The sequence below is a fragment of the Tachyglossus aculeatus genome, chromosome 2 (assembly GCF_015852505.1).
Source record: "Tachyglossus aculeatus isolate mTacAcu1 chromosome 2, mTacAcu1.pri, whole genome shotgun sequence".
Lineage (NCBI taxonomy): Eukaryota > Metazoa > Chordata > Mammalia > Monotremata > Tachyglossidae > Tachyglossus > Tachyglossus aculeatus.
Genome location: NC_052067.1, coordinates 28,425,760 through 28,452,897, shown reverse-complemented (window position 1 = coordinate 28,452,897; position 27,138 = coordinate 28,425,760). Strand labels below are relative to the sequence as shown.

The 27,138-nt window shown below is 40.5% G+C and overlaps 1 protein-coding gene across 1 annotated transcript in view; it reads left to right on the top strand.

Annotated features, from left to right (window-relative positions):
• Positions 1–20,468, top strand: part of NR1D2 (nuclear receptor subfamily 1 group D member 2) — a 39,392-nt gene extending 18,924 nt beyond the window's left edge. The window contains exons 4-8 of the mRNA XM_038760723.1: positions 3,902–4,046; positions 4,989–5,638; positions 7,367–7,552; positions 15,915–16,125; positions 17,085–20,468. Of these exons, the coding sequence (XP_038616651.1) occupies positions 3,902–4,046; positions 4,989–5,638; positions 7,367–7,552; positions 15,915–16,125; positions 17,085–17,281 (1,389 nt within the window). The 3' untranslated portion in view covers positions 17,282–20,468. The remainder of the gene's footprint in view (positions 1–3,901; positions 4,047–4,988; positions 5,639–7,366; positions 7,553–15,914; positions 16,126–17,084) is intronic.
• Positions 20,469–27,138: the final 6,670 nt, after the last annotated feature.

The following is a 27,138-nucleotide window of genomic DNA, read 5'->3' as shown; positions in this document are numbered from 1 at the left end:
AATGTTGGTAAAATTTTCTACTCTTAGTTATAAGCGGGAGAGAAGTAGGCATTATTTAAAATTTTTCTGTTGTAAACCTAAAATATTTCAGCATTCAAAGCAAAATCCCTTTGAAAAACATTGTTTCTTCACTGAATAAATATATTCTTATTCTCCTTTCTTGTCTTGAGTTCCTGAGCTGAGTTGATCATTTCAACTTGGTAAATTAAGGCCAAAAAAATCCCCTCATTTCATATTACTGTTATATGTTTCTGGGGGACAGCTGTGTATTTTTATTGTCGATGCTGCCACTATTCACGGTGGGGTGGGTTTTATTGTTTTATTTTTTGTATTTTGCATTCCCTTTGGCTTTTGCAAGAAAGTGGAAAAGACACTCCTCCAAAGCATTACCATGCCAGTCCGAGTATTGTACTCAAGGACGGCAAATCAAATGGGCCAGGGCATAGTGCCATTAAGGTCTCAGACAGATTCTTTGCTGAGGCCAAAGACTGTGCCCATTCTTGCTGCCTGCTATCTCACAATTCCTGCTCCTGAGCCCAAAGGGACCAGGTGAGACGGGTTGGGTGGCTCGGTACAAACCATTACCATCCTGAAAAACAACTCGAACACATGTTCGGCTGGCAGGAGGACATACTTTTCCCTCTTAACTGTTAGAGTGGGGTGAGCAATGCTTCCTCGGGTACCGAGAGGCCAGAAAAGGTATCATATTTAGAGTGTATAAGCATGCAGAAGATTCTGAGAGACCCTCATGGATGCGGTCTGCCCATTGGCAGCATCTGTTTCAAGTCAAATGGCAACTCTACCCTGTAGGAGACCAGATTCTCTTAGAAATCTTTTTATCAGAATCCATCATTTTAGGCCGTCCCTATACCAAGTCATGCCTTGTTGTTAACCCCTTCCAGAAAGAAAAGAGCCTGGTGGGATCAGAGCCTCCCAAAAATGTAGGCGGCCCCCTGGGAGTTTCATTAACTCTTTCAGAATGAGAACGGTGACTTAGTAGATCATGATTTGGGTTTGGTGAATGGCCTCAGTGAATGAATGGCACCCTCTATCTCTGGACTGAGAAAGTATCAGTATTAGTACAGTAGCGGGAGAAGAAGATGATAGATTTAAATGATTAAACAGGAAATATTTTTCTAGGTGGTTTTTGAGTTGTAGCAAAGTTTTCAGCATAATCAGTGGATAAGGAGTCAAAGCAAGCTGGTATTTGCTATAGAGAACACACAGTCAATCGGCATTATTTATTAAGTGCTTAGTGTGCAGCACACTGAACTAAGTGCAGAGTACAATAGAGTGGTAGACTTATCTCTGAACTCAAGGATATTATAGTCCAGTGGGGATTACAGTTATGGAAAGAACACAGTTTAGGGATATGTAAAGCCTGTGGAGACCTTGGAATACCACACCCACTTTACAGCTGAAGAAATTGAGGCAGAGAGACTATATAGGAGTGCCCTGGTTATGATCTCCCTGCAGCCCATCTATTCTGGAGATATGACTTATACTGTTTGGTGCCTTACTCTAGTATTCTCCTACCTGGCCCTGATGTTTCAGCCGAGCGCTGCAGGTAAATAAATTTGTTTCTTGCCCTCCCTTGTTCCTAGTGGCTTTCCTGCTCCCTCTCCCCTACACCCCAAAATCATCCCCCTTCCTCGGTCTTTCCAGTCTCCCCCCACAACATCTCCTCCCTACCCCCTCCATAACTTTTGTACCAACCAGTATTTTTTTTTTTTGACCTTTATTTAACTTTCATTTTACCATAAGTACTTGCCACTACCACCCGCCCTTCTAGTTTCCTGGCTTTCAGCCCCACCTCTCCGCTCCAGCCAAAGTTGTTGGGGAAAGGACAGGGATGGACTGAGGTGGTATGGTGGAGGTGGCCATGATGATGATAGTGGTAGTGGTGGCAGCAGCTGCTTCTAGGTTAACACTGAAAAAGAAAAATGACATACATTACTAATGCAGGGGTTGGGGGGTGGGGGCAGGGACTGGAGATAAAGGGGATGAGATGGATTCAGGACAGTCAGTGGCAAAAAGGAAGTGTTGGGGTGAAGGTAGAGAGGTATGGGGTGGGATTTACAGTGTAATTTTCACTTCTAATGCTTGTCCCTCACATTAGATTTGGTTCTGGAATGGATCCTACTTTAATAGCATGTAAGTCCAGGAGAAAACACACCCCATGATTGCAATCATATTTTAAGGCGTGCCATATGATTGTATTGAGGTATTCTTGTGTAGTGAATCATTGATTGGACCATTATCAAAACCTAGATTCTTGACTCAGGTCTGTTCTTGACAGAAATGGAGTTCGGCTTTCCGCATATCATTGTAAAGTAGGGTAACGTGCTCATTTGCAAGATCAAAGGAGCTTTTATTTTCAGTGCTTGTACTTTAGTTTTGAATTTTAAAATCCCAGATTAATTGTACTGTTTTAAAATTTAAGAAAAATGCAAATAAACCATTTAAACAACTTCAAAAGTTGTTGCTCCCACATTCCACACTTTGGGTCTGTTTTTTTTTTTCTCTTTGGCCTGTTGGCATCATCAGCCTGGAATTTCTAAAAGAAACATCAGTGATGACCAGAGACATGCATTTAAGCTTCATGTGACAGGGAAACTGCTTACAATCGCCTGCTTTTGTAGTTCTCTTCTTGGGCCACCAAATGGATTGTGATTATTAGGACCAAACTGGCTTCTTTCCCCAGCATCTGGTCGGGTCACCATTTGGTACATGGGCAGATGAATACCCATGTTCTCTAAACTGTGATTCTCATCTGTGCCGTGGGAATCCCAGAGGTGGAGTTTTTACTGATTGATAGGTGGCACTTCTAAGAGCAGAATGAATGACTTTTTAATTTAAAAAATAGTGATTAGAAGTATTGTTAACCTGATACGCAGCCTTGGACGAGAGAGTATTGGGCTAGGGTTCAAGGCAAGAGAAAACTTTCTGGAATTGAGGATTTATGGTATCTACTGGGAAACATGAGGAATTTGATGTGATTTACATTGTCAATCATCATCCTGTTGCATGCAGCATGGTGTAGTGGATAGAGCCTGGAAGCTCCGCCACTTTTCTGCTGGGTGACCTTGGCCTCAGTTCCATCATCTGTAAAATGGGGATTAAGACTGTGAGCCCCACTGTGGGACAGAGACTGTGTCCAAACCTTGAATCTACCTTGTATCTACCCCCAGCACTTAGAACAGTGCTTGGCACATAGTAAACGCTTAACAAATACCACTGTTAATATTATCGTCATCATCCAGTTATCTATCTTAAAAATGCTCATCTACATCAGTCAGTCGTATTTGAGTGCTTACTGTGTGGAGAGCACTGTACTAAGTGCTTGGAGGAGTACAGTATAGCAAACAGACCCATTCCCTGTCCACAACAAGCTTACACAATTTTGTGATTGTCAATCGTATCATACTTTAGAATATAGGAGGCCCTCCCTCTCCCCTACTTGGGGAGAAGCACCCAAGAAGCAGCCCCTGGGGAAACACAGACACACTGTCGTCATAGCATCATAACAGATGCCAGAGCCCTTTCAGAAAGCCCAGGAGGACAGAGATTGTGTGTGGAGAGGGGTTGTAGAAGCCACTGCATCATCACCTTCCTTCCCCTGGACGGCAGCAATTGATGCATGTTGGGGAAGGAGAGGTACTATCTGGAGTATGCTGTCAGGTGCTGAAATGGCAGACCCAACTTTGTAACTCATCCACCTAAACCGTTTTCCTCTACCCCAAACCAAAGTTGGCCATGATCAGTGTGAACACAATTTTATAATGCCGTTCAAAATAATAAACACCATTCATGAACTGGATGTTGATCTAATCTTGGTGTGCTGTGAAACGGGTAGATTGGCATTTGAAAAATGGATGTGCATGTTTTGCTCTCTTGTCAGGGTTTCTTTAGGAGAAGTATTCAGCAAAATATCCAGTATAAGAAGTGCCTGAAGAATGAAAACTGTTCAATAATGAGAATGAACAGGAACAGGTGTCAGCAGTGCCGCTTCAAAAAATGTTTGTCTGTTGGAATGTCAAGAGATGGTAGGTTTTGTGCAATGTGTGGAATTTTTCTTCCTTGGGTACGAATTTATGTCCTGTCCCATTCTCCTCTCCCCCACCCAAGAGTAAAATAGGTCTGATTAATGAAGAAGGGTTTTAAGAGTTATAAAGAGGATTTTCCTTGAAAGTATACTGTCATTAGCAGTAATTAGATTAGTTGGCTTCTTGTTGGATTGATCCAGTAAATTTTATTGTGACATTAAAATAGAAAAAGACTTTCCTTTTCTTTCCCATGGGACCTGGGGCTTTTAGAAACAGGACACTGAACACAAGAGTAATAGAGATTGAAAGTGATCCATTTCATTTATTTCAGATCATTTTTAGATTTGACAGGTTTTTTTTCAGATAATTTAGTCTTGGTATTGATCATCATTTTCTATTTTGTTTAAGATGTGGGGAAGAGAAGAAAAGGATTTTTGCCTATTGCTGGGATTTTCAGGTGGAGGATAGTAAGGTGAATTGAATCCAAGGGGCAAATTTTCAGTAAAGTGCACAGAGAACCTAGTGGCTTCTATTAAGGTTAATGGAAAAGGCACAATTGAATCCCTTGTGCCTGCTTGAAATTGAAACCCTTAGAGGTCTTAATGAATCACTGAACATTACACAGTCATTAGATTAACTTCAAATTTGTTCACTAGTTAACTTGCTGCTACTTTAAATTCATAGTTTAATTAGACAACTGCGGAAAAGTCTGTGCCATAATTTGGACTTTTATTTGCAGGAAAACAGTATCTTTAATTGAGAATCAAGTTGTTGGGTTTTTACGGATGATCCAAGATTAAAAGTTCAGTTTCTAACAGATCGTTAAGGCATTTTTCACGGCTTTGTGGGTAATAGCCATCACACTTAGGGTTTCTACTGACTTGTTCTTATTTAGGGTATGTATATTTGTACGTGGATGGTAAATATGTTTGTTTTCAATAGCTGTTCGGTTTGGCCGCATTCCTAAGCGGGAAAAGCAGAGGATGCTAATTGAAATGCAAAGTGCCATGAAGACCATGATGAACGGCCAATTCAATAGTCACCTACAGAATGATGCATTGGTAGAACATCCTGAGCAAGCAACCCTAACAGTCCAGGAACAGCTGCGACCCAAACCCCCACAAGAACAGGAAAACATCAAAAGCTCTCCTCCTCCTCCTCCTCCTCCTCCACCTCCTTCTGATTTTGCTAAGGAAGAAGTGATTGGCATGGTGACGAGAGCCCACAAGGACACCTTCATGTATAATCAAGAGCAGCAAGAAAGCTCAGAGGAAGCTGTGCGCCCCCAAAGAGTGGAAAGGATTCCAAAAAATGCAGAGCAATATAATTTGAATAATGACCATTGTAGCAGTGGGTTCAGCGGCACCCATTATCCCAGTAGCGAGACTGAGCAGCAACTCAATGGACAGTACAAAGGGAGGAACATAACGCATTATCCAAGTGGGCATACTGTTTGTTTTACAGACGAACATTGTGTGAACTTCTCCAGTGGTTATACTCAAAGAGTATGCGATAGAGGTCCAGTAGATGGATTTTCTCAGAATGAGAACAAGAATAGTTACCTGTGCAACACTGGAGGGAGAATGCATCTGGTATAGTGATATCAATTATTCTTGCTCACTTTTGAATTAAAGAAAATTTCAAGGCTTACTCCGGAAAGATGAGATTCCAGTCTAGCAGTGAATGGTGCCTAGGGCAGAAAACCCAGGAGGGATTTATCACGTTGGTTTTTATGTGTATTTTAGGCACACAGTTCCATTTTCAATAAAAGTCTCCCATCACCAAATGTTCTAAATTGTGAGATGATTGAAAATGAGGTTGCAGTAAGTTCTTTTTTATTATAAATCATAAAGAAGCGGGTCTTGATTTCCAAGAAATAATTTTGGATACTAAATACTGCCACACGGGGTACTTACTAAAAAGTCAATGTGTAAGTGATAATCTAGGGAATAGGGGCCTTGCTAGCCCCAAATTTTTGATGAAGGTTCTTAATATTTTTTTAATCATTATTATTGCTACTATTGCTACTACTAAAATGGTATGTGTTAAGCGCTTACTATATGCCAAGTACTGGACTAAGCGCTAGGGTAGATACAAAATAAACCAGTCAGACACAGCCCCTGTCCCATCCCAGCCTGTTGTGGAGGGAGAATAGATATTGGATCCCCATTTTACAAAGGAGGAAACTGGCACAGTGAAGTTAAGTGACTTGTCCAAGGTAACATGGCAGGAAAGTGGCAGAACCAGGATTAGAACCCATTTCCTCTTACTCCCAGGCAGTTGCTCTTTCCACTAGGTTGTGCTGCTTCTAATAGCAATATTTTACACCAATCATAAGATTTTCTCTCCAGGGAAAAGGGATGTTAATCTGTTGTAGGTACAGGCTATTTTGTCAGTTCTTTCTAATGTGCATTTCTAACATTTAGGACATGTTAGGAGACTCTTGAACTCATTTAATAATCCAAGTTGTTGGGATTCTCAGTGAATAATATGCATTTGGAGTCCAGTGTACTTTCTCTTATGAGAGGAGTGAATGACATCCATCTCTCTCCTTCAAGGTTCTCATTTTCTAATATACAAGGCAACATTAACCATGTTCATACTTAGCAATTGTTTTACCAAAAATAGCATTAAGACAAGATTTTGGTATTTAAAGCCTATGATGTCACTGGTTAATGATCCTTGTTAATGTATTTTCCAAAGTGTGCCCTTGATTCTCTGGGTAGGCTGTTTTCACTGTCCCCCAAACATTATGGCAGAGGACAGGACATTCTGGAGAAAGTATACCCGTGGAGTCGCTATGAATCAAATGACTCGGTGGCATATAATCGTAATAATAATAAAACAAGCATTTGATCCTCTGGGCTTTAAAATAGGCTCTGGTTTTATCTGCAGAGCTCGAACAGTCCCTGCTGTTCTGGTTCATGAAATGAGTTTCTAGAGAGAGGAAGGCATTCTGTCCCTCCTTTCCCCCCCTGGAATTACCTTTATCAAAAAACAAAAGCCTCCCTTTGTCCACCAAAGAGCTATTGTTGAACTCTCTCTTGAATTCCTTTAGAAGTAGTGCAGTGTATCCACTAGACCTGTAATATGGTTTTACCAGCAATTTGCCTGTGGGCCAATGCGTGTCATATGTTTCAGCTTCGACAAAAACCCCCTCCGCGATACGTGAAGATAGAGATACCTAAACTGGAAACGTATTTGATTCGGACTGTTCTAAATTGGTTTTGTGCTTTCTTTCGGGTAGTATTTTTACATTGCTAGTATTTCTAATAATCCAGAGGGTGTCATTTAAAAAAATTCCTTTGCTTATTTATTAGGTTTGTCCAATGAGTAAGTCTCCATACGTGGATCCCCATAAGTCGGGGCATGAAATATGGGAAGAATTTTCAATGAGCTTTACTCCTGCTGTCAAAGAAGTGGTGGAGTTTGCAAAACGCATTCCAGGATTCAGAGATCTTTCCCAACATGACCAGGTCAACCTTTTAAAGGCAGGGACATTTGAGGTAAGACTGATATTTAGTTTGTTTATGTGCTGTGCATGGCTAGGATAAGGTTTTATTTTTCATTAGGAATAAATAGATCGCTGTCTTTCAATGTCAAAACCTAGGTAGCTAAAGAATTAGAATCCAGTGGCACCACTGACAAGAGATTTAAAGGCTAATTGCCCCAGGGCCCACAACTTCCTGGAGGTGACCCTACCTGCAAATTTTGGGAAAGGCACATCTTAAACACTTTATGCTTGGGACAAATTTTTAGTGTCGTGAGGCTTCACAGTTCCTTATAGCTTGTGGGTTCAGAGCATCCCTCTGAACCAGCTAGTATCCCAGAATATAGCCAAAGTGGACCGCTGTCGTTCTGATCAATTTCTCCGTGCAGGTTTTCAGTCTTGTAATGTCAAGATGAGGTTCATCTGTGCTGCCCATGGGAGACTCCGTCGTCATTGTATTGTAGCAGGGAGGTGAAAAAGTTCCTCTTCAGGTCCCTAATTAAGTCCTCATGTAACATTGGGGCAGTAGATCTAAGTATTTTGAGGCCTTTGTTTTCTGCATTTCCTTGGAGGGGAGACAGTCTTCCTTATACTCATTCCTTACAGGGATTTTCTCGGTTCAGAACTTAGATTTCTGGACCCTTGGCCATTCTTTACTTGTTAGTTGCATTTTCCAGAGTATTTCTTAGAGCTGCAGCACCAAAGAAGGGTTTGCTGTTGTTCCTTGGGATCTGGTCACTCTTCCATTATTGCATTATACTCCAGAGTAGGCTTTGGCTTGGTAGAGAATTAGAATTTTGGAGAATAGGCTGTGTCTGTTATCGTTCCTAAAATTACTTTTGACAAAAATTTTCTCATTCATTGGCTGCTCCACCAGGATTAGCAGCATTTTAGGCATGATGGTGAAGTGGTTTGCCTTGAGCCTTGAGTACATAGGTTGTGTCTCCATCGCTTGGCATGGAATATCGGGTGAGGAAGCTTTCTCCTGGAAGATATTAATTCTTGGGAGTTGGGAATCAGTGTTTATTCAGGAATTGGTTTCCTTGTTGGTGAGGTAGCCTTGAGTGCTCTGAAAGTTACTGACTCAGAGCCTCTGAAATATTTACCCAGCGTTTCTGTGTTTGGTGCTCTTGAAAATTTCAGGAACTGTTCTCAAGAAGCTTATTACTTCAGGAGTACTGTTGAAGTAGGAACCTATGGAGATTGCTGCTGAATTAACAGTTTGGAGGAAATTTTTAATACTACTTACATGAGGGTTGAAAGAGTACTGGAAATTCTAGCCTAATGTTAAAAAAAAATTATTTCAATGTGTTTTAATACAATGAGTCAGTGTTTGGGCAATTTGGATTTTAAAATTAGAAGGTAGTTGCAGAGTGCTGCATTTATAGTTTTTATGTTAGTAAGAACGTCTCTTTTGTAGAGAACTTGTATTATCTCCCTGGTTGTACTCATGATTTATCCTTAGTGCTCAGTAGTACCCATAGACTGACTGATTTATTAAGTGGCTAAGGTATGCTTTTGTATGTGAAGACATGGTTTGTTTTCTAGAGTGAACGAACCATCTAATGTGCTGTAAACTGTAGTTTAAGTTATTTTCTAATTTTACTGAACAATGAAGTACATAGTGGTTGTGAAGTATAGGGCTTGCTAAATAGACGAATTTCTGATTTCAGTAATTTCAGGTCTACCTCAGTGATGTTAACCTAGCACTGATATTGGTGTAGTCCTACAATTGTATTATGAAATGGCACTTTTGGAATGGGTAGTACTTTTCGAGAGCATTTTTTTTGGTGGTAATTCCTTTTCTAACTTGATTATTTACCAGTGGTTTGTGTGACTTTTTGTTTTTTTCCTGGTGATAACAGGGTTGGTAGAATCCATTCTGTGGAAGTTGTTCTCCTGAATACAATTATGTACTCTTCTGTTTATGTAAATGCAGTGAATTGCATTCTATTTATGTTATCAGATTATCAGCTTCCGTTTCACTGTTACCAGGGTGCTGTCTTGGTGCAGGAGAATTTATAACTGATTATTATGTTGTGCCTCTGAGGGATGTCTTAAGCATTCTCAAAATGAGGCCAGGTTTGCTTGTAGTCCTGACTCTGAAACTGGGCAGATGTAACTTGGTCACTAAGAAGGAATAAATGGAGAATTGATTGACAGCTACACTACACGAGGCCCAAACACCCTTCATTATGACTGATTGCTCTCTGCTTTTGTGTGTAGTCTCTTGTGGGACTGGGATTTTTGCCAGTGCTTGTCTCTTTGTAAATCATCGCTTTAGAAAAGTCACAATTAATTAGGGAAATAAAGTCATGCTGTAGAACTGTCATTCCCCTTTACCTATTTTTCTTACTTTGTAGAATCCACAATAGCCCCAGTAATTTTACTGAAAATTGTTCAGTAGCATCAGCAAGTTCTTCATTCATTTGCACAGGCTTTGTTTTTCTCAACTTTTGGGAACTCTGTTTACTGCGGAGGAGCCTCTTGGTTTTGTAGTTGACCTCCAATCTTCGATTTAGCAATTCACGGATGCTATGTAGAATTATAATTTCACTCGGTTTCGGCATCATGAGTGAGAAAAGATTGAAGGGTAGCCTTGTCCATAGTGAATGCATGCATTAAAACTTTATATTTGGTACAGTGGTGGGGTGATCTGGGTAGGGTCACAGATTATGGCAGACCATTTCAGTGAATGTTCAGAGGCACCAGGGGAATATCGTAGATTTTTGATTAGGCCAGCTTCAGTCTGGCTTGTGTCTGAGACAAGAGCTGGGGGGCCACACCATGTGACATGATGACACAGATCACTTGTGCAGCAAAGCTGGGAGCACACTCTAATGTGGAAAAAGAAAAATGGAAGGTTTTATAGTAATTAAAATACTGGTATTGTTACTGTGTGCCAAGCACTTTACGAAGTACTGGGATAGAGACAAGATAATCGGGTTGGACATAGTCCCTGCCCTGATGGGGCTCGCAGCTTTGGGCAGGGAGGGGAGAACAGGTATTTAATCCCCATTTTACAGATGAAGAAATTGCTGGCCCAGGTAAGTGAAGTGACTTGCCCGGGGTTTACCTAGCAGGCAGATTAGGCAGCACCTCTGTAGACTGTGAGCTCGATGTGAGCAGGGAATGTGTCTGTTGTTGTATTGTACTTTTTTAAGCGCTTAGTACAGTGCTTTGCACACAGTAAGCGCTCAAAAATGTGATTGAATAAATGAATGAAGGAAAAAATGGATTATGTAGAAATTCCATATCACCTACCAGTGTATTCTACATGATGGAATTTGTGTTTGACTTTGGGTAGCTCAGGGAAGTAGTAGAAATACTCAGAAATTTTGTTCTTGGTCCTAATTTATTTTTTAATCCTTTAGTCTGACTTGTCCTTACTTGTTACTTCATAAACAAAAGTCCACAACATAGTATTCTATTCTGCCCCATGTCCAGCACATTGCATCCAATCTCTAGCCAGATTTTGGCCTTGGATCTAGTTTCCAACTGTCTCTACCAACTCTGCTATATTGTACTCTCCCAAGTTCTTACAGTGCTCTGCACACAGCAATCACTCAATAAATATGAGTGATTGATTCTTAATTTTCCATGCAAGTGTTTTCTGCCTCTTTGGGTCAAACTATTGCTAGGGAATTAATCTATAGTTCTGCCTGTGGGCTAACTGGCCCTCTTATCGTGTTATATTGTACTCTCCCAAGCACTTAGTACAGTGCCATGTACATAGTAAGTGCTCAATACATATGATTGATTATATTTGCTTTATACTGTTTATAGTTTACCATTTGTCTGGCCACTCTATTGTTTATTCATTGAACTGTGTTCTTCAAGTGACACTTACACTCGGGTATGATTCTCTGGGGATGTGACACATCATTACCTACGTAGCAGCAGTTTGCACTCTTGTTCTACCGGAACAGCTATGGATTCCAAGTGAGAGGAGACCATAACTGTCCATGGTTGAGTTCTAAATTTAAAGTTAATTGTCAGGGATTTTCCCTTGCATAATCACTACCCTTCAGTGAAAATTCTCCAGAGGAAACTAGTTTTATGGGGAACATTCCCAAGAATTAACTTTAAATTTAGAAGCAAACTGCAGGAAGGCTACACTCTCTGCCCCTCCCAAGTTCCCTGCTGCCTAGGGATGATGATGATGATGATACCAGTCACTGTTCCGTAAGCTGTGACCTGCTTTGGATTCTTCCTTAGGTGGTAGAGGAGTCAAGCGGCACAGACCTGTTCACAGCCATTCAGGAATCCTTTTCCACAAACCGAAATAAGGAGGAAGTTAGTTGTATTGTTGTATTGTATTGTACAATACAATTGTACAGTACTTCTCTTCCTCAGCCCAAGTTGGCAGCCAGTATTTGGGTGGTATTAATCGGTGGTGAAACAGTGGGGAAATGGTAAAAAGCTCTCTCCTTCATAGACACTTCTGATTTTATTGAAACGGATCCATGTTCTTTTCTCCTTCCTGCTGTATTTAGTGTTGTTTATTTCCCAACCGAGGAAGATGTAACTTTTCACTTCAGTTTATTCACCTCACTACTGTTTGTATTCATTGCACATTTATGTGGCCTTTGGGAGATTCATCTTGAGCCCAACGTCAGCTAGCCACATCTGCTATTTTTGTGTGGTCCTTTCCAGTTCTGCAGTATTGTTTGATGATGTAACGTGGCTGTCAGCTAAGGGGAGATCTGCCCATTGCTCAACTGTATTGTACAATACAATACAACTAACTTCCTACTTAGTTCGGTTTGTTGAAAAGGACTCCTGAATGGCTGTGAACAGGTCTGTGCCGCTTGACTCCTCTATGTAGGTTTATATAACACGACTGTTGAACGTCTTGATTTCTGCCGTTGCGTTGTGGCTCAGTGCCACTGGGAGAACTGTGTATCGTGAACCAAATCCTGTTTCACTGAGCACTTTGAAAATAGCTTTTAATTCCTCTGAGCCAGATGCTTTCTTGTAGTTGAGATTAGGGAACGGTATAGGGCTATTCAGGAAGTAGTGTTCAATGACGGCTCTTGATGGTATTCATTATTATTCTTGGGACTTTATGTTAATTGCTAGAGGAAGTGGGTATTATCAGTAGTTGATTTTCCTGAGTGGGTTCCAGTGGTTCACAGTTTAAGCTCATATTTGATACTGGTTATACAACCTGTTTATGAAAGAATCAATGATGATAATAATAGTAACTGTGGTATTTGCTAAGCACTTACCTAAGTGCTCCGGTGGATATGAGCAGATTGGATTGGACACAGTCTCTATCCCACATAAGGCTCACAGTCATCATTAATTAATCAGTAGTATTTATTGAGCTCCCTCCTCTGTGGCGGCCCCTGAACTAAAGGCATGGGGATTATGATAGAAGTAAAAGACACATTGCCTGCCATCAGGGAATTTACAACCTAATGGGGGAGCACAACATAGAGAAAATAACCAATAGGAGATAGAAGAGTGGATAAGTGAATAAGTAAGGGCTTAAGTAGTACAGTACATAAAATGACAGGTACACAAGTGCTCCAGATGGCTCTGAACACAAAAATGCTCAGGTAGTAGTAGCTAGATGACTTAAATGATGGAATAACAATTTAAAAGATCATTAGAATCTAATTTCTTTATAAATGCTATTGTCTTAGTTCTTGTCTCTGCAACAGAAGTGTTCTTGATATATATATAAATATATATATTTAATCATAGTTCTAGTGCTTTAAAAAGAGCTATAGCGCCTACTTTCTGTCCTTGTGTTATTCCTGCATCTGAGTATTCCACATTTTGCATACCCATCTACTCAAATTATTTCCAGCACTGGTTCTGACTTTCCATTATTTTATTTCTTTCCACTATCTTCAAACCCTCTCTCTGTCTCTCTGTGTCTCGGCTCCTTTGAATATGCTCATTTCCACCATACCAAAAAGCCTTCTCTCTCTCTATCACCCTCACTTCTCTCCTTCCTTTCTTGTCCAAACTTCTTGAAAGAACCATGAACACCCTTGCCCTCACTTCCTCTTCACCATCTCTCTCTTTGACCCATTACATTAAGGTTTTCACTCATTCCACCGAAACTGCATTCTTTGAATTCACCAATCACTGACCTCTTATAGCTAAATTCAATGGATTCTACTCTATTCTAGTCATCCTCAACTTCGCTACATTGTGGACCACTCTATTTTCCTTAGATCACTGATCTTGGATTTGCTGACTCCGTACTCTCCTGATATTCCTCCTACTTCTCCAACTACTGCCTCTGTGCTTCCTTTGCTGCCTCCTCTTTCAGCTCTCCTCCCCTTACTGTGGGTGTCCTACAAGACTCTGCTGGGTCTCTTGTTCTTTTCACCTACTCTTTTGGAGAAATCATCCATTCGCATGACTTCAGCTGCCTTCTCTCTGCACTGACTCACAAGTCTACCATTTTCAACCTGACTTCATTCCCACTATCCAGTCCCACATCTCCTATTACCCCCACAACGTCTCCATGTGAATGACACCTCAAACTCAGTATGTCCAAAACTGAACTGCTCATCTTCTTTCCTCTCCCTGTCTTCTCAACTTCCCCATCTCCTTCGACAAATCCATTACCCTCCCTGAGACTGAACTGTAAAGTGAATTGTATGTATGTATTTATTCATTTCCACCATCTACAACTTATATGTAAATGCATATTCAGTGCTTTTATATTTTGTCTCCTCAGTTGTTGTAAACTCTTTGTGTGCAGGGAACATGTCTTGTGCATGTCTTGTGCTTTCCCACTGTATCTCCCAGGTGCTTAATATAGTGCTCTGCTCTCAAATACTTTTGATACTACTCTTATCTGGAAGTGTCTTAAAATCAATAAATAGTATTAATTGAGCACCTGCTGGGTCCAGAGCATTGTGTAAGTCCTTGAAATAATGCAGCAGAATTAGTAGACAAGATACTTGCCCTTGAGGAGCAAACAGTCTAGCAGGGGAGAGCAAAATTAAACTACACTGCAGATGGAAGGGCTATGTACATGAGTTAGTGCTCAGTAGGGCACTAATGTATATACAAGTGTACACCTGAGTGTTTAAGTAGCCTCAGATAAGTAGAGGTTAGTGTTGGCATCAGGCTAACCTGAGGGTACTCTGATTTGCAAATGGACTTCCAGACAGTGGGCATTTGGCAAATTGGCAATTGCATTTATTGAGCGCCCAGTGATCACGAATAATTGTCATAAGCACTTGGGAAGTACAAAAAAAAAATGACACATTTCCTGCCCAGAAAGAGCTTATACTTTACTGGGGAGACTCACCTAAAAATATTTACAATCAGAGCAATCAGTATAAATCACTACCATTGAATAAAACCTACAATTGAATGAAAGTATATGCATAAATGCTGAACTACTCTTGGGTGAACCGTGATGCTCAAAGTACAAAATGAGTATCATTGCCTTGGGATAAATTAGATCACACCTTTCTACCAGTTACAGTGCATTCCTCTTCACAATCAGCGAATGCTTCTGCTTTGGCTTTTTGGAATTAAAGTCCAAGGCATTCATGAAAATAACTGGAATCTCGTTTGCCACAGGTGCTGCTTAAAGTAGGGCTCGCAAGATGGGGTGAGCCCTGGAGGGCCTGGAAGATCCTTGTGGGTGTGGGTGACCAGCTCAGACAAAATACCCAGGCACTTTGCCTAACTGACTTGGCATTTGTCACCCAAGTCTGAGAGGTGTAGCCTTGCAGGGCTGACGTCTTGTCTCGGTTGTCAGAATTACACTCTAAAGTAGTTGAGCTCACGCTATAAACCGACGCAGCGGATCAGTTGCCACTGCAGATTTTCCGTGTTTCCTAAAGCTGTTCTGCATATTTTTTTCAACTCTGCCTCACGAGCATCCCTTGAAAAAAATAATTAATGTTTTCCCAGGTGAGAAATTCCCCATATTTTTTGTATACACAATTGCATTTATTTCACTTGAAATTCCAACAACTCTGCCCTCCAGAACATGCTGTCAGAAATGTATGGGAAAATAAAGCTGTTCCACCCATTCTTTTTCAGACCTATCTCATGGATTTTGCCCAATCTGTTGTTCTTTTGCAAAGAAAGACCTAGTAAACCTTTCTAGAGTCCATTTTTCTGAGCTGGTTGGGTGTGGTGGATATGTTAATACATAAGCACAAGGTCATGAGTAACTCCTTTGAAAGTTCAGAATAGCAAATTTTAAAATAAGGATCAAACACCTGGTTCCCTTGTATGTTTGTTTTCATGTTTTTGAAAAGAGATGTATGGTTGTTATTAGCTTTTATTTTGTAAGTGGTTCTCTTTGAGCGTTTACCAAGTTTATTTTTCTGCTAGTCTTATTAAAACATATTTTCTAAAAATCTAAATTTTCTTTTTTTTTTTTACAGGTTTTAATGGTACGGTTTGCATCATTGTTTGATGCTAAAGAGCGAACTGTCACCTTCCTTAGTGGAAAGAAGTTCAGTGTGGACGATTTACACTCAATGGGAGCCGGAGATCTGCTCAATTCAATGTTTGAATTTAGTGAGAAACTAAATGCCCTGCAACTTAGTGATGAGGAAATGAGTTTATTTACAGCAGTGGTCCTGGTATCTGCTGGTAAGAAAGTTAATCGGTTGCCTGGGTTGGGGTTTTAATGCAACCTCATTAAGAAGAATGGTATAAGAAAAAATAGTTTTTAAAATGCTGTGTATCTTTTGTTTGCTTTTATAAAACTTTGATTTGTTATTAATAAAACAACAGTAATAAAAAAATTACTGACCATCAAGGTACTAAGCAAAATTCAATTTGAAATTGGCCTTTTAGAATTGGCCTTTCTCTTTTTCCTAGCACTGAAATGGTCTAAAACTTTTAAAGGGTTTTAGCTCTCTTCTCAGTAAGGGATCCTTCACCAGCATGTGAGGGATAATTTCTACCTTTAAGCGACTGATAACTTAAATTTTTTGAGTGTGAACCTAGAAAAGTATATTAGTACCAGAGCAACTATAAACTGGATATTTTTTTTAAATGAATTAAATAATATATTGTTTTAGGGGCATTTTAAGGCTGCAAACAGATATGTGCTCTATAAAATCAACCTTTTAGAAAGCTAGGATTACCTCCCCTTTTCATTAATGATTTGACTCTGCCTGTTTTTGCGTAAACAAATTAATTCGCAAATTCAGATCCAGATTATCCAGTTATGGGCAGATAAATTACCAAGATTAATATTAACAAAGTATATTTTAGGGAGTTAGTTGTCTAGATAACCTACATATTTAGGAACTCAAGAAATTCACTTCCTTCCATCATGGCAACCCATATGAGAATAAAAAATCTTATGTTTGGTTTTCTCAGTTGAGGTATTTGGAACCTCGCTAATGGGTAATGTTTGGAATGAAGAAGATGAATGAATGAAGGTGGTATTTACTGAGTGCTTGCTGGGTGCAGAGCACTGTACTAAGCTTTTGAGAGAGTACAACAGAGTTTGGTAGACACGCTCCCTCCCCTCGTTATCTTGACATTTAAAATTGTTGAGATTATTTTATCCTTTTTATTCTTTTTTTTTTTTAATGCAGATCGATCTGGGATAGAAAACGTCAATTCTGTGGAGGCTTTGCAAGAAACCCTTATTCGTGCATTGAGAACTTTAATAATGAAAAACCATCCAAATGAAGCCTCTATTTTTACAAAACTTCTTTTGAAATTGCCCGATCTGCGCTCTCTAAACAATATGCACTCCGAGGAGCTTTTGGCCTTTAAAGTTCAACCATAGGCCCTTTGTTTATTTACACATAGACATGACTCATGCTAAGCTGCCCATTTTATGCTAAAGTGCTTATTTTATGTATGCTTGTATTGTGTGTGGAGGGACTTCTTAGAGACATTATATTATTGTTAGATGCTTCTGGAACCATGCAATAACACTTTGGACTGAGGACCTTCTAGTCACTGCGCAATGCAATTTGCTGCATTTTTCATCATATATACCAAATGGCTGCCTCACACTTAAACCAGAGACGTTCCATTGAGTTTAAAATGAACAACACTGAATGTTAGGCTTTTTCCTCATCGGCCCAAAACTAAAAGCATTTTTATCTTCTTGTGTTATAAAGAGAACACCCAATTAGAAGTATCTTTGGATTTTGAAATTAATCCAGCCGTGTGGAAATTCTAAATAATTCAGCTTTGATTTCACCACAGGGCAGTGTCAGTTGAAGAGTGGAGCGTTGAAGTCGATTGGGGTCAGGACCGCAGGGTTCTGTTACTGTTTCTGCTCACTGACATGTCGGTTGACCTCAAGGCACTTCATGAACTCTTCTAGGCCTCAGTTTCTTTGTAAAGTGAATAACTCCACCCTCAGACCTAACTTGTAGGCTTGAGAATTAATTAGGTAACATCTGAAAAATATTTTTATCTCCTTGAAATAAAATATGTATATACATGGTGGTATTATTTTTGGTATTCAGAAATAGTTTGGGGAAATTATTTCAGTTCACACAGATTCATATACAGCACATGCATATGTGGGTATAGCTTATAAATATACACACATTTTAAGTTTATGAATATATGAAATATAGAGTTTGCATATATTTGTGTCTGAATGAGAATCAGTTCTACATAAAATATATGCATATTTCTTCACAATATTTTAGACTGTGAAGGAATGTCTCTTAAGAGGGATTTTGAAGGAGATGCATGAAAATAAATTAAGTGCACTGCCTATGATGAATACTTTAACCATCCTTTAATGATATTTAGACAATATCAGATTGGATTTATCCTCTGTTTTTGTTCATTTAAAGAACATATAATGCAAACATGCACAAACCAAGTCCCAACATGAAAAAACAAATTTAGTCTGTCTTTGAGGAAAGAGACTTGTTCAAGTTACTAGCTAGATTTAATCATTGTCTGGGATTATTATATGGTTGCTGAAACTATTTAAAAGCTTCTGGCCACCAGAACTACTGCACTGCTAAAAAGAAGGTAGGCAGGAAGGCACTTTAATACCTTCTGGAACTGATCAAGGTTTTTAAAAAGTATATTTAAATACATTGAGTACATATTTTTTGTGTTCTGTGACTTTTCACACTACAGAGATTTTCTGCTGTTTACTAAATTAGATTTAAATATGAAGTTATGAAAAACCAATCCAGTGTCTTAGCTTTACCTTATTTCCATTGTGTGCATATATGAGCTGTAGGCTTAAAATTGTGTAGGCAATGATGTTTCACTAAAATCTTTAATAATGGGATTTTAAAAAAGGGATAATTACCAAAATTGATTATTTGCTCTCTTCTACTTTTCTTGCTCCACCCCTAAAAAAATAACTATTTAACGGTGGAATTGGAGGCAATTATTTTGCGTTTCATTCTGCAAAATTGTGCTGAAGACTAAAGGAGTGCAGTTAGTTGTTATGCCTGTTTATCTTGTAATGTGAGCAAAATGCCTTATTGTACAGAGTCTTGTGAAAGCATTGCTGTTGAAACACGAAATTCTGTGGCACTTACCTACATCGAAAAAATCATGCCCTCTTTTATGACAAAAGAGTTAATATGATGGAGATTTTGATGTCGGAATTAGGATTGTGATTTACCTTCCATTAGATATGAGTCTCTTAGTTTTGGTGATTTCACATGGAAGAACTATCTTTTTAAGAGCTTATTAAAAAAGGGGAAAATTTCTTAGTTTTATCACCTTTGGTGATGGTGGGGTTGAGACAGCTTTCTTTTGGGTGCTGTTGAAAGTAGATGAAGTTGATCCCCAACTTTTGCATTTTGCCTAAGCCTCTTTATGGTGTATCTTTTGAAAATATTAAGCCTTTAGGATTGTATAACCAGTACTGTGTATGTGCTGCCTAATTAAATTTTTAGTTAGGTTCAATATATGTACATCTATATTTAGGGGTATGGATAGATATTTTGTCTTGTGAAATTTCATTTGAATAAATTCTTCCTGAATGTAATGGGAGGAAAAATTGCTACAATAATCTGAGGTAAGATGCAACATTTACAATCAAAGCTGTTTTAAAATGCTCCATATATTGAAGCCTCTGATTTTGAAATTATACCAGCAATTTATTACAAGCACATTCTTTTACTGCGTCACTGGTTATACACTTATTAAATGCTGAGCAAACCACCTTTCGATGTCAGAAATTTCTGAGTCATTAGGACACTGCTGAATGACTAATATATTGATGTACTGTATTAATCTTACTCTGGTTTTACATTTTAAAGGTAAAATGTGGGCATTATGTCAGCAAACTAAGGGCATTATGTCAGCAAACAAAATTGTTTCTGTGCTTTTAATACGTAGTCTGAATGAAGGGGCACCTTCTGGAGAGAAACAGCAGAACGACAGGGAAAACGCTGTCTGCATGAGATGAAGCTTCTTATGGGGAAAATGGGTGGTTTTTGAATAAGAGCAGGTAATGTAAGTAGGTTGAGCATTTATCTAGCTTTCAAATCCTCATATCTACATTTCAAGAACTTAACATTGTAACTTAATAAGATATGATTTATTTTCTGTAAAGATTGTTGCAGAGCAAGATGTAGTGAACTCGGCTAGACTTATATCTGTGCACGGAAGTAATTGCTTATCTCTTGACTGTTCAGTTTCTTTTCCAGTATCAAGTTTGCTGAATGTAAAAGAAGAGTTTATCACTTAGGATATAGACTTTGGTTTTTTTAGTCGGGGGGGGTGGGCGTAATCTGGCAGTAGCGAAGTATGAGGAGTCTGCCTTCATCGGATCTAAAACTTTAACTTGAAATTGTTCTTGCATTAATAAAGAGAAACAAATTATCTTCATAATGGTGATAAAAGTATTACTGTAAACAGAATATAGGTACAATTTATTAATGAAGAATAAACTAATTAGGGCACAGATCATCCCGTGCTCTGAACGGTCATCTGTAATCTGTACTTGGAGGACAATAAATATTATTTCTAACCAAGTGACTGTTTTTTACCTCTAAATTTTCATAAATTATTTTGATTGACATTTAGTAGCGTGTACCTTTACTCAGTCAGAAGAGTAAGATGAAAATCCTTTCTAGAAGCCCCTCAGAATTCCATTTTGGGGTGTTAATGTAAATACCGCTGTCTTTTGCAGGTTGTGCACAGTGAACTGTAGACTAGATCGAAGAATATGGATAATCAAGACCTGAGGAGGAAAAATAATAATAGGCAAATACAGCTATGAAATCTGAGTGGGACTCATTCCTGTTTCTGCGTAAGCCCTTAATACACTGAGACAGCAGCAGAGTGACCAAGGAATGGGACATGACACTCACCTCCCTCCCCTAATGGAGCAGGTGGGGAAAGCAGGGGGGAGTGGAGTTAAAGTTAAAAACAGGATTATAAATCAACCGGGGATGTGGAACTAGGGGAAGCAGTGTGGCTTCTTGCACAGGCCTATGAGTCAGGGGACTTGGGTTCGTTCATTCAATCATTTATTGAGTGCTGACTGTCGTAATCCTGGCTCTGCCACTTACCAGCTGTGTGACTTCGGGCAAGTCGCTTAACTTCTCTGTACCTCAGTTCCCTCATCTGTAAAATGGGGATTAAGACTGTGAGCCCCATGTGGGACAACCTCATTACCTTGTATCCCCCCAGCGCTTAGAACAGTGCTTGGCACATAGTAAGCGCTTAACAAATGCCATTATTATTATTATTACTTGGTGAGCCTCATGTTGATAGGGACTGTGCCTGACCTGATTATCTTGAATCTATTACAGCGCTTAGTACTGTGTTCACCACACACTTAGAACAGTGCTTGGCATATAGTAAGCACTGAACAAATTATTATAGTAAGCCCATAACACATAGGAACAGGACTCAGGGGTTGGGCTAAAGGAGAGAGCTGGGTTTTAGGAATGCAGGTGAAGTGAGAGGTGTTTGGGAAGGTCTTCAGAATTCTGGATCTCTGCAAAGGGGTAAAAAATTTAAATTACTAGAGTTCAGAGTGGGAAGAGGTTGAGAGACTGTTGACACTATTGTTTTATTGTACTTTCCTAAGCACTTAGTACAGTGCTCTGCATGTAGTAAGTGCTTAATAAATGCAATTGAATGAATGAATGAAATCAGTGGTCCTGCAAGTGTAGAGGGGTGGGGATCAAGCTAGAGGAGTTACCAGCATCCATCATTCCCCATTGCACTCCAGCTTGGGGGTACCTCCCTCTGCTTCTTCCCCTCTGATTCATGACTGCACACATATACTCAGTCCCTCTCCCAGCCCAAATCATCCCGCATCGTCTCGGTCGGCCCCCCAAGCCCCTTTCCCAAAACATTTGGTTCAGGCCCCGAGGTGTGAAGCCACGAGAAACAAGGGCTGGGAGGAGGCCAAGGATGAGGAGAAAAGTAAAACCCAGCCTGGATCCAAACACCAGTGGAACCACAGCCGTTTCCCAGCCAAAGCCCAATGCTCTCGTCCGTCTGCTGAGCAAATCTCCGTTGTTTGTAAGTACCCTTGGAACCGGTGAGCTCGAGTATCTTGTGGCTCATGGTCGGGGACATGACATTTCATTTTTGGTGACCTTCTAGGTTGCAGAGTTTCTGCTGGGCTGGCGAAGCAGCGATTAGAAGTAAAATCGTTCAACCCAATACCACGCCTCTGGAGGGTTTAATTGATTTTAGGTAGATTAAGTGCCTACATTTTTCCTTTGGTCCTCATCCTCTTTGTGGTGGAGATCTGCATTTCAGCTGGCCCATCCTCATTTTTAAAAATCTTCTCTTACCAGGTCATTCATTCATTCATCCATCCAGTCTTATTTTTTGAGCACTTACTGTGTGCAAAGCACTGTACCAAGTGCTTGGGAGAGTACAATATAACAGCCATTCCCTCTCACAAACCATTACTGCCAGAAAAAGAAATAATAATGGCACTTAAGTGGTTACTATGTGCCAAGCACTGTTCATTCATTCATTCATTCAATCGTATTTATTGAGCACTTACTGTTTGCAAAGCACTGTACTAACCACTTGGAACATACAATTCGGCAATATATAGAGACAACCCATTCCCAACAATGGGCTCACAGTCTAGAAGTTCTAAGCGAGCACAGTCACGTACTTGCATTTGGCAGTGTGCCATCCTGCAGGTGACTGATTTTTCCAATGAAGAACATTTTTGCCACTGGAAACCACCTTTAATTTCTCCTCAAAGCCAGATCACTGCATTAAGGGTAGAGTTGAATCCTATCAGAGAACAGGGAGGTTCTAGAGGTGGGAATATCACATAGTCTAGATTCCCCAATTTGCTTTTGGGCGACAGGAGACGGTGCTGAAGCTGGAGGCTGTCATGGCCCTTAGTGGGGCATCTTTTTGGTCATTCTAAGGTAGGGGCAAGGTTAGGTGGTATTTCATAGGACCCCTGGGGAAGGTGGCTGCATATGGAGTCTTAGAAATGCAAGACTGAATGACTTCCTTGAGAAAGGATGAGGCTTTTCTTATTTCAATTTAAAAATTTTGAACTGCTTGATGGGTGATAATGCAATAGATAAGGGGTTTCGACTACTTAAAAATCTTGAAGCATTAGGGCACTTGGTAATGGTCCCTTCCCTCGAGGTTACCCACAAGGGTCCTTATGCTAGAAGCAGAACTGGGAGAGCTAAGTGGACTGTGATCAGATAAACAGTTGTTTTTTACCCACTTATGCCTTCCTTGTCACCTCTGCCCCTCTCCTCCTGCCTTTTATATTTTTAAAGCTTGTGCCCCTCCCCACCCTTGAAAAGACCTGTCCCCAAACCTACATTTTTCTTCTTAAGTGTGCCAACACCCCATCTTTACCTTGATCCGATTCCCCATTGCTATCCGATTCCCCTTCAGCCCTCTTCCCTAGTACCCAAGCCAGAAACATCTAGAACGTGGCTTTGGTAAAATGGAAAGTGCTGGAGCAGTGGTTCTAGTGTGAATTACTTTAGACCGGACTTTTTTCTCCTTTCCTTAGCTTGGGGTGGTAGGGGCTGATCTGGGAATGGATGAGTCTGTGCGCTTTAGCCTGGCGAATTCATGGCAGCACAGGGATGGGGATTTGGGCCTGCAAATAATGAAAATGGGAGCGGGGAGGCTACGGATCCTGGTGAGCCTGAGATGATCCAGGGCAGGAGCTGGGGATCGGGCCTACGTGGATTGGGGCAGGAGCAGCTCCCCCAGCCATCCCCTCACACCTTGCCTAAAGCCGTGCCAGGTGAGCTGCAGGAGCAGATGACTGACTGCTGAACCCCATGCCACAGCTAGGCTAGTGGCTCCATGCCTACTTTTCCCCTCTGCCAGTTGGATGCAGCCCTGCCCTAAGAACAGGTGAGGATCCCACCACCCTCCCCAGCCTGCCCCTGTGACTACTCCACCTAAAGCCCACTTACTCTCCCACTACTACTACTACTACTAATGGTATTTGTTAAGCGCTTACTATGTGCCAAGCACTGCTCTAAGCGCTGGGCCCCTCCATTGTGGATGGAAGTTTGTTCTACTGTCCCCTTTGGCACCCTCCATCTTTGCCCCATTCCCATCTCCCTTCGGACTCCATCATGCCAGTCCTGTGCTCCTGTCCCCATCTCTCCTCTTCTTCCTTCCTTGGGAATTCTGCTGGTGGGAATTGAGGGGGCAACTTAAAAAAAGATGGGATACAGTTGGATGGGATGTGGGGGAGTGAGTGGTGAAAAGATTGCTTCCCTGACTGGAGGAGACTTCAAAAGGAATTATTTTGGGAGCAGTTTTATGTAGAGCAGCACGGCATAATAGATAGAGTATGGGCCTGGGAATCAGAAGGTTATGGGTTCTAATCCAGACTCCTCCACTTGTCTGCTGTATGACCTTCGGAAGGTCACTTCACTTCTGTGCCTCAGTTACCTCATCTGTAAAATGGGGATTGAGACTGTGAGCCCCACATGGGACAGGGACTGTGTCCTTGACTTGACTTGTATCCACCCCGGAATTTAGTATAATACCTGGCAAATAGTAAGCGCTTAACAAATACAATTATTATTATTATTATTATTAGTATTAGTATTAGTATTAGTATTATTCGAGTGTCAGTGATAGCCCTGGCCCTCAAGTTCCCTGATCTGACTTGGGACCCACCATACCTTCGTTGTTGAGCTCCCTCTGGTGGCCAAGATGAAACAGACATCTTAGAAGTTACCCTGAAGCAAACCAAACAGTAATAATAATAATAATAACGACATTTATTTAGCGCTTTCTATGTGCAAAGCACTGTTCTAAGCGCTGGGGAGGTTACAAGGTGATTAGTTTGTCCCACGGGGGGCTCACAGACTTAATCCCCATTTTACAGATGAGGTAACTGAGCTAACAGAAAAGTTAGGTGACTTCCCCAAAGTCACACAGCTGACAATTGGCGGATCCGGGATTTGAACCCATGACCAAATAGTGTTCAGCATCATTATTTCTAGCATCTCTAATAATAGTGTTAGAGTGCTAGGCGATGCTGTTGGAGTCTCCTTTCGGGAATGACAGAAGAACCTTGGTCCCGAGGTTTTTGATCCCAAGGAATTAATTGTAGTGTAACGCCTGTGTTCCCTTGTCCCCGCTGAAGTCTGGAGTGCAATGAGTGACTAGATGGGTAGGAATACAGCACATACAGGGCCTTGCTGCAGAAGACTGTACCTGGCCTTACCATGAAGAATGGCTCCCTTAAACCTCAGGAGTCTATTTATTAACTTTGAATTTTTCCCTCTGTGATTGAAGACGTCTCATCTGTGGAGGAAATAGGGGTGGCTTCCATCACTCCCTCTTTCCCTGCCTCGGGAAGCACTTTTTCATTTTTTTCAGATTCCCAATAGCAGCAACACTCCTTGGGCTTCCACTGCTCTTCCCAGCATGCTGGGCCAGTTCTCTGACTAGGAATTACTACCCTGAAAACAATGCCCAGGTTTACAGACATCTACACTGACAGAGGGCTCAATTACATTTTCCTGAGTTCAAAACAGGCAAGCAAGCAGCTGCTGCTACTGCAACTGGTTCCTATTTGTACAGTGCTCTGCACACAGTACGCGCTCAATAAATACGATTGACTGAAATACGATTAAATGGGGTAAAATACCAATACAGAGGTTTAGATGGGAAAACAGCTGGAAGCCCTTTCAAAAGCCGCCCTTGATGGAAGACCAACTGACTCAAGCCTATTTTGGCTGGCTGGTGGCCAGGCCTCTCTGGGCTATGGTGTCCTGTCTTTTCATTCATTGTGCTGGCTTTCTTTCCTTGAGTAATGTCAAGAAGAATGGTTCCCAAACTTCAATATACTCTTCTAAGCACTTAATATAGTGTTCTATGCATACGAAACAATAAATACCACTGATTAATTGGTTGATTGATTGATGCCAAGAACTCCTTTTGGCCTCTTCCTAAATTTCCAGACCTCCTGTCTGTATGTTTTCTTCTTCCTTTGTCTCTCACACAACATTTGGTTCCCTAACATCTCCAAACCCTTCTGCATTGCTAATCCAAAGGTGTCATCTCCCATCACTTTCTGCTTAGATTACTTCTTCCAGATCCTATTTTTTATGCTTCCTTTCATTCTAGTCTCTGATCCGAAGCCTTTGGGAGATCCGAGTTTGCTTACTCCAAATAGGACAGACCTTACAGGCGTGTAATTCTGGGTCTTCTGGACTGATGCCAATTGTAACTTTTCTTATGCATGAGTGGAGAAATTTACTTTTATCCTCTCCATTAGTGGAATGGATGTGGGCACCAAAGAAACCAAAATTGTCTTTCCATGTTAATCCATTCAAAAATGTAGAATGGGGACTTATCCTTGGCCCTTAGCACTCTCCTAAGTTAGGCTGAAATCTATGTGCAAATTATTGATTGATTATTCAGTGGAAGAACACAATATCACAGCATGTGTTTAAAGTTTTCTTTCTATGGAAAGTTACCTCTGAAAGAGTAATTTAAATAAGGATCTGAGTGCAGCATAATTACTTTATAGAACTAGTGAGTTCACTTTTGGCAGTGTAAGAGGTAATCATTTTTTAATATTTGGGGAATGATTTGTTTTGTGATAAGTTTCGGTAGCTGCTTGCTTTTTTCATCATTTTTCTGTTTTATTCAGAGTGCTGTTTCTCTCTCCCTCCCTGATTCCTAAGCCGATTTCTGCTTTTCTCTATCACTAGCCTTTCTCCCCTCCTAGTTCCCTTCCCCATCTTTTTTCACACCCTGTGATCCACTCTGTCTTTCCTTCTTCCTTTGAATGTTCTCTTTTACCCCCCCTCGAAAGCTCTACCAATTCGGTTTTCCTCATTTGTATAACTACTTTATTTGGAAGTTTTGCTTTTAGTTTAGTTTTTTTTCTGTCACTTTTAACTTGGGATTTTCTGTCTTTGCCATTATGCTTTTAATTTTTGAGTTTTGATTTCCCCCCCCCATTTTTCAGCATACTAACGTTTAGTGGCTAATGCTTTCTGCTAGTTTTCTTTTCAGGTTTCACTTAGAAAGTCTTGTTTTCCCGATTTTCAACCTTTTTTCCTTATTTTGACCTGTTCATTGTTTTCCTTGTACTTCCCAAGCGCTTAGCACAGTGCTCTGCACACAGTAAGCGCTCAATAAATATGATTGATGATGATGATGAGAGTTCTCCTTTGTTTTTGATTTGTGAGGGGTTTTTTTTTC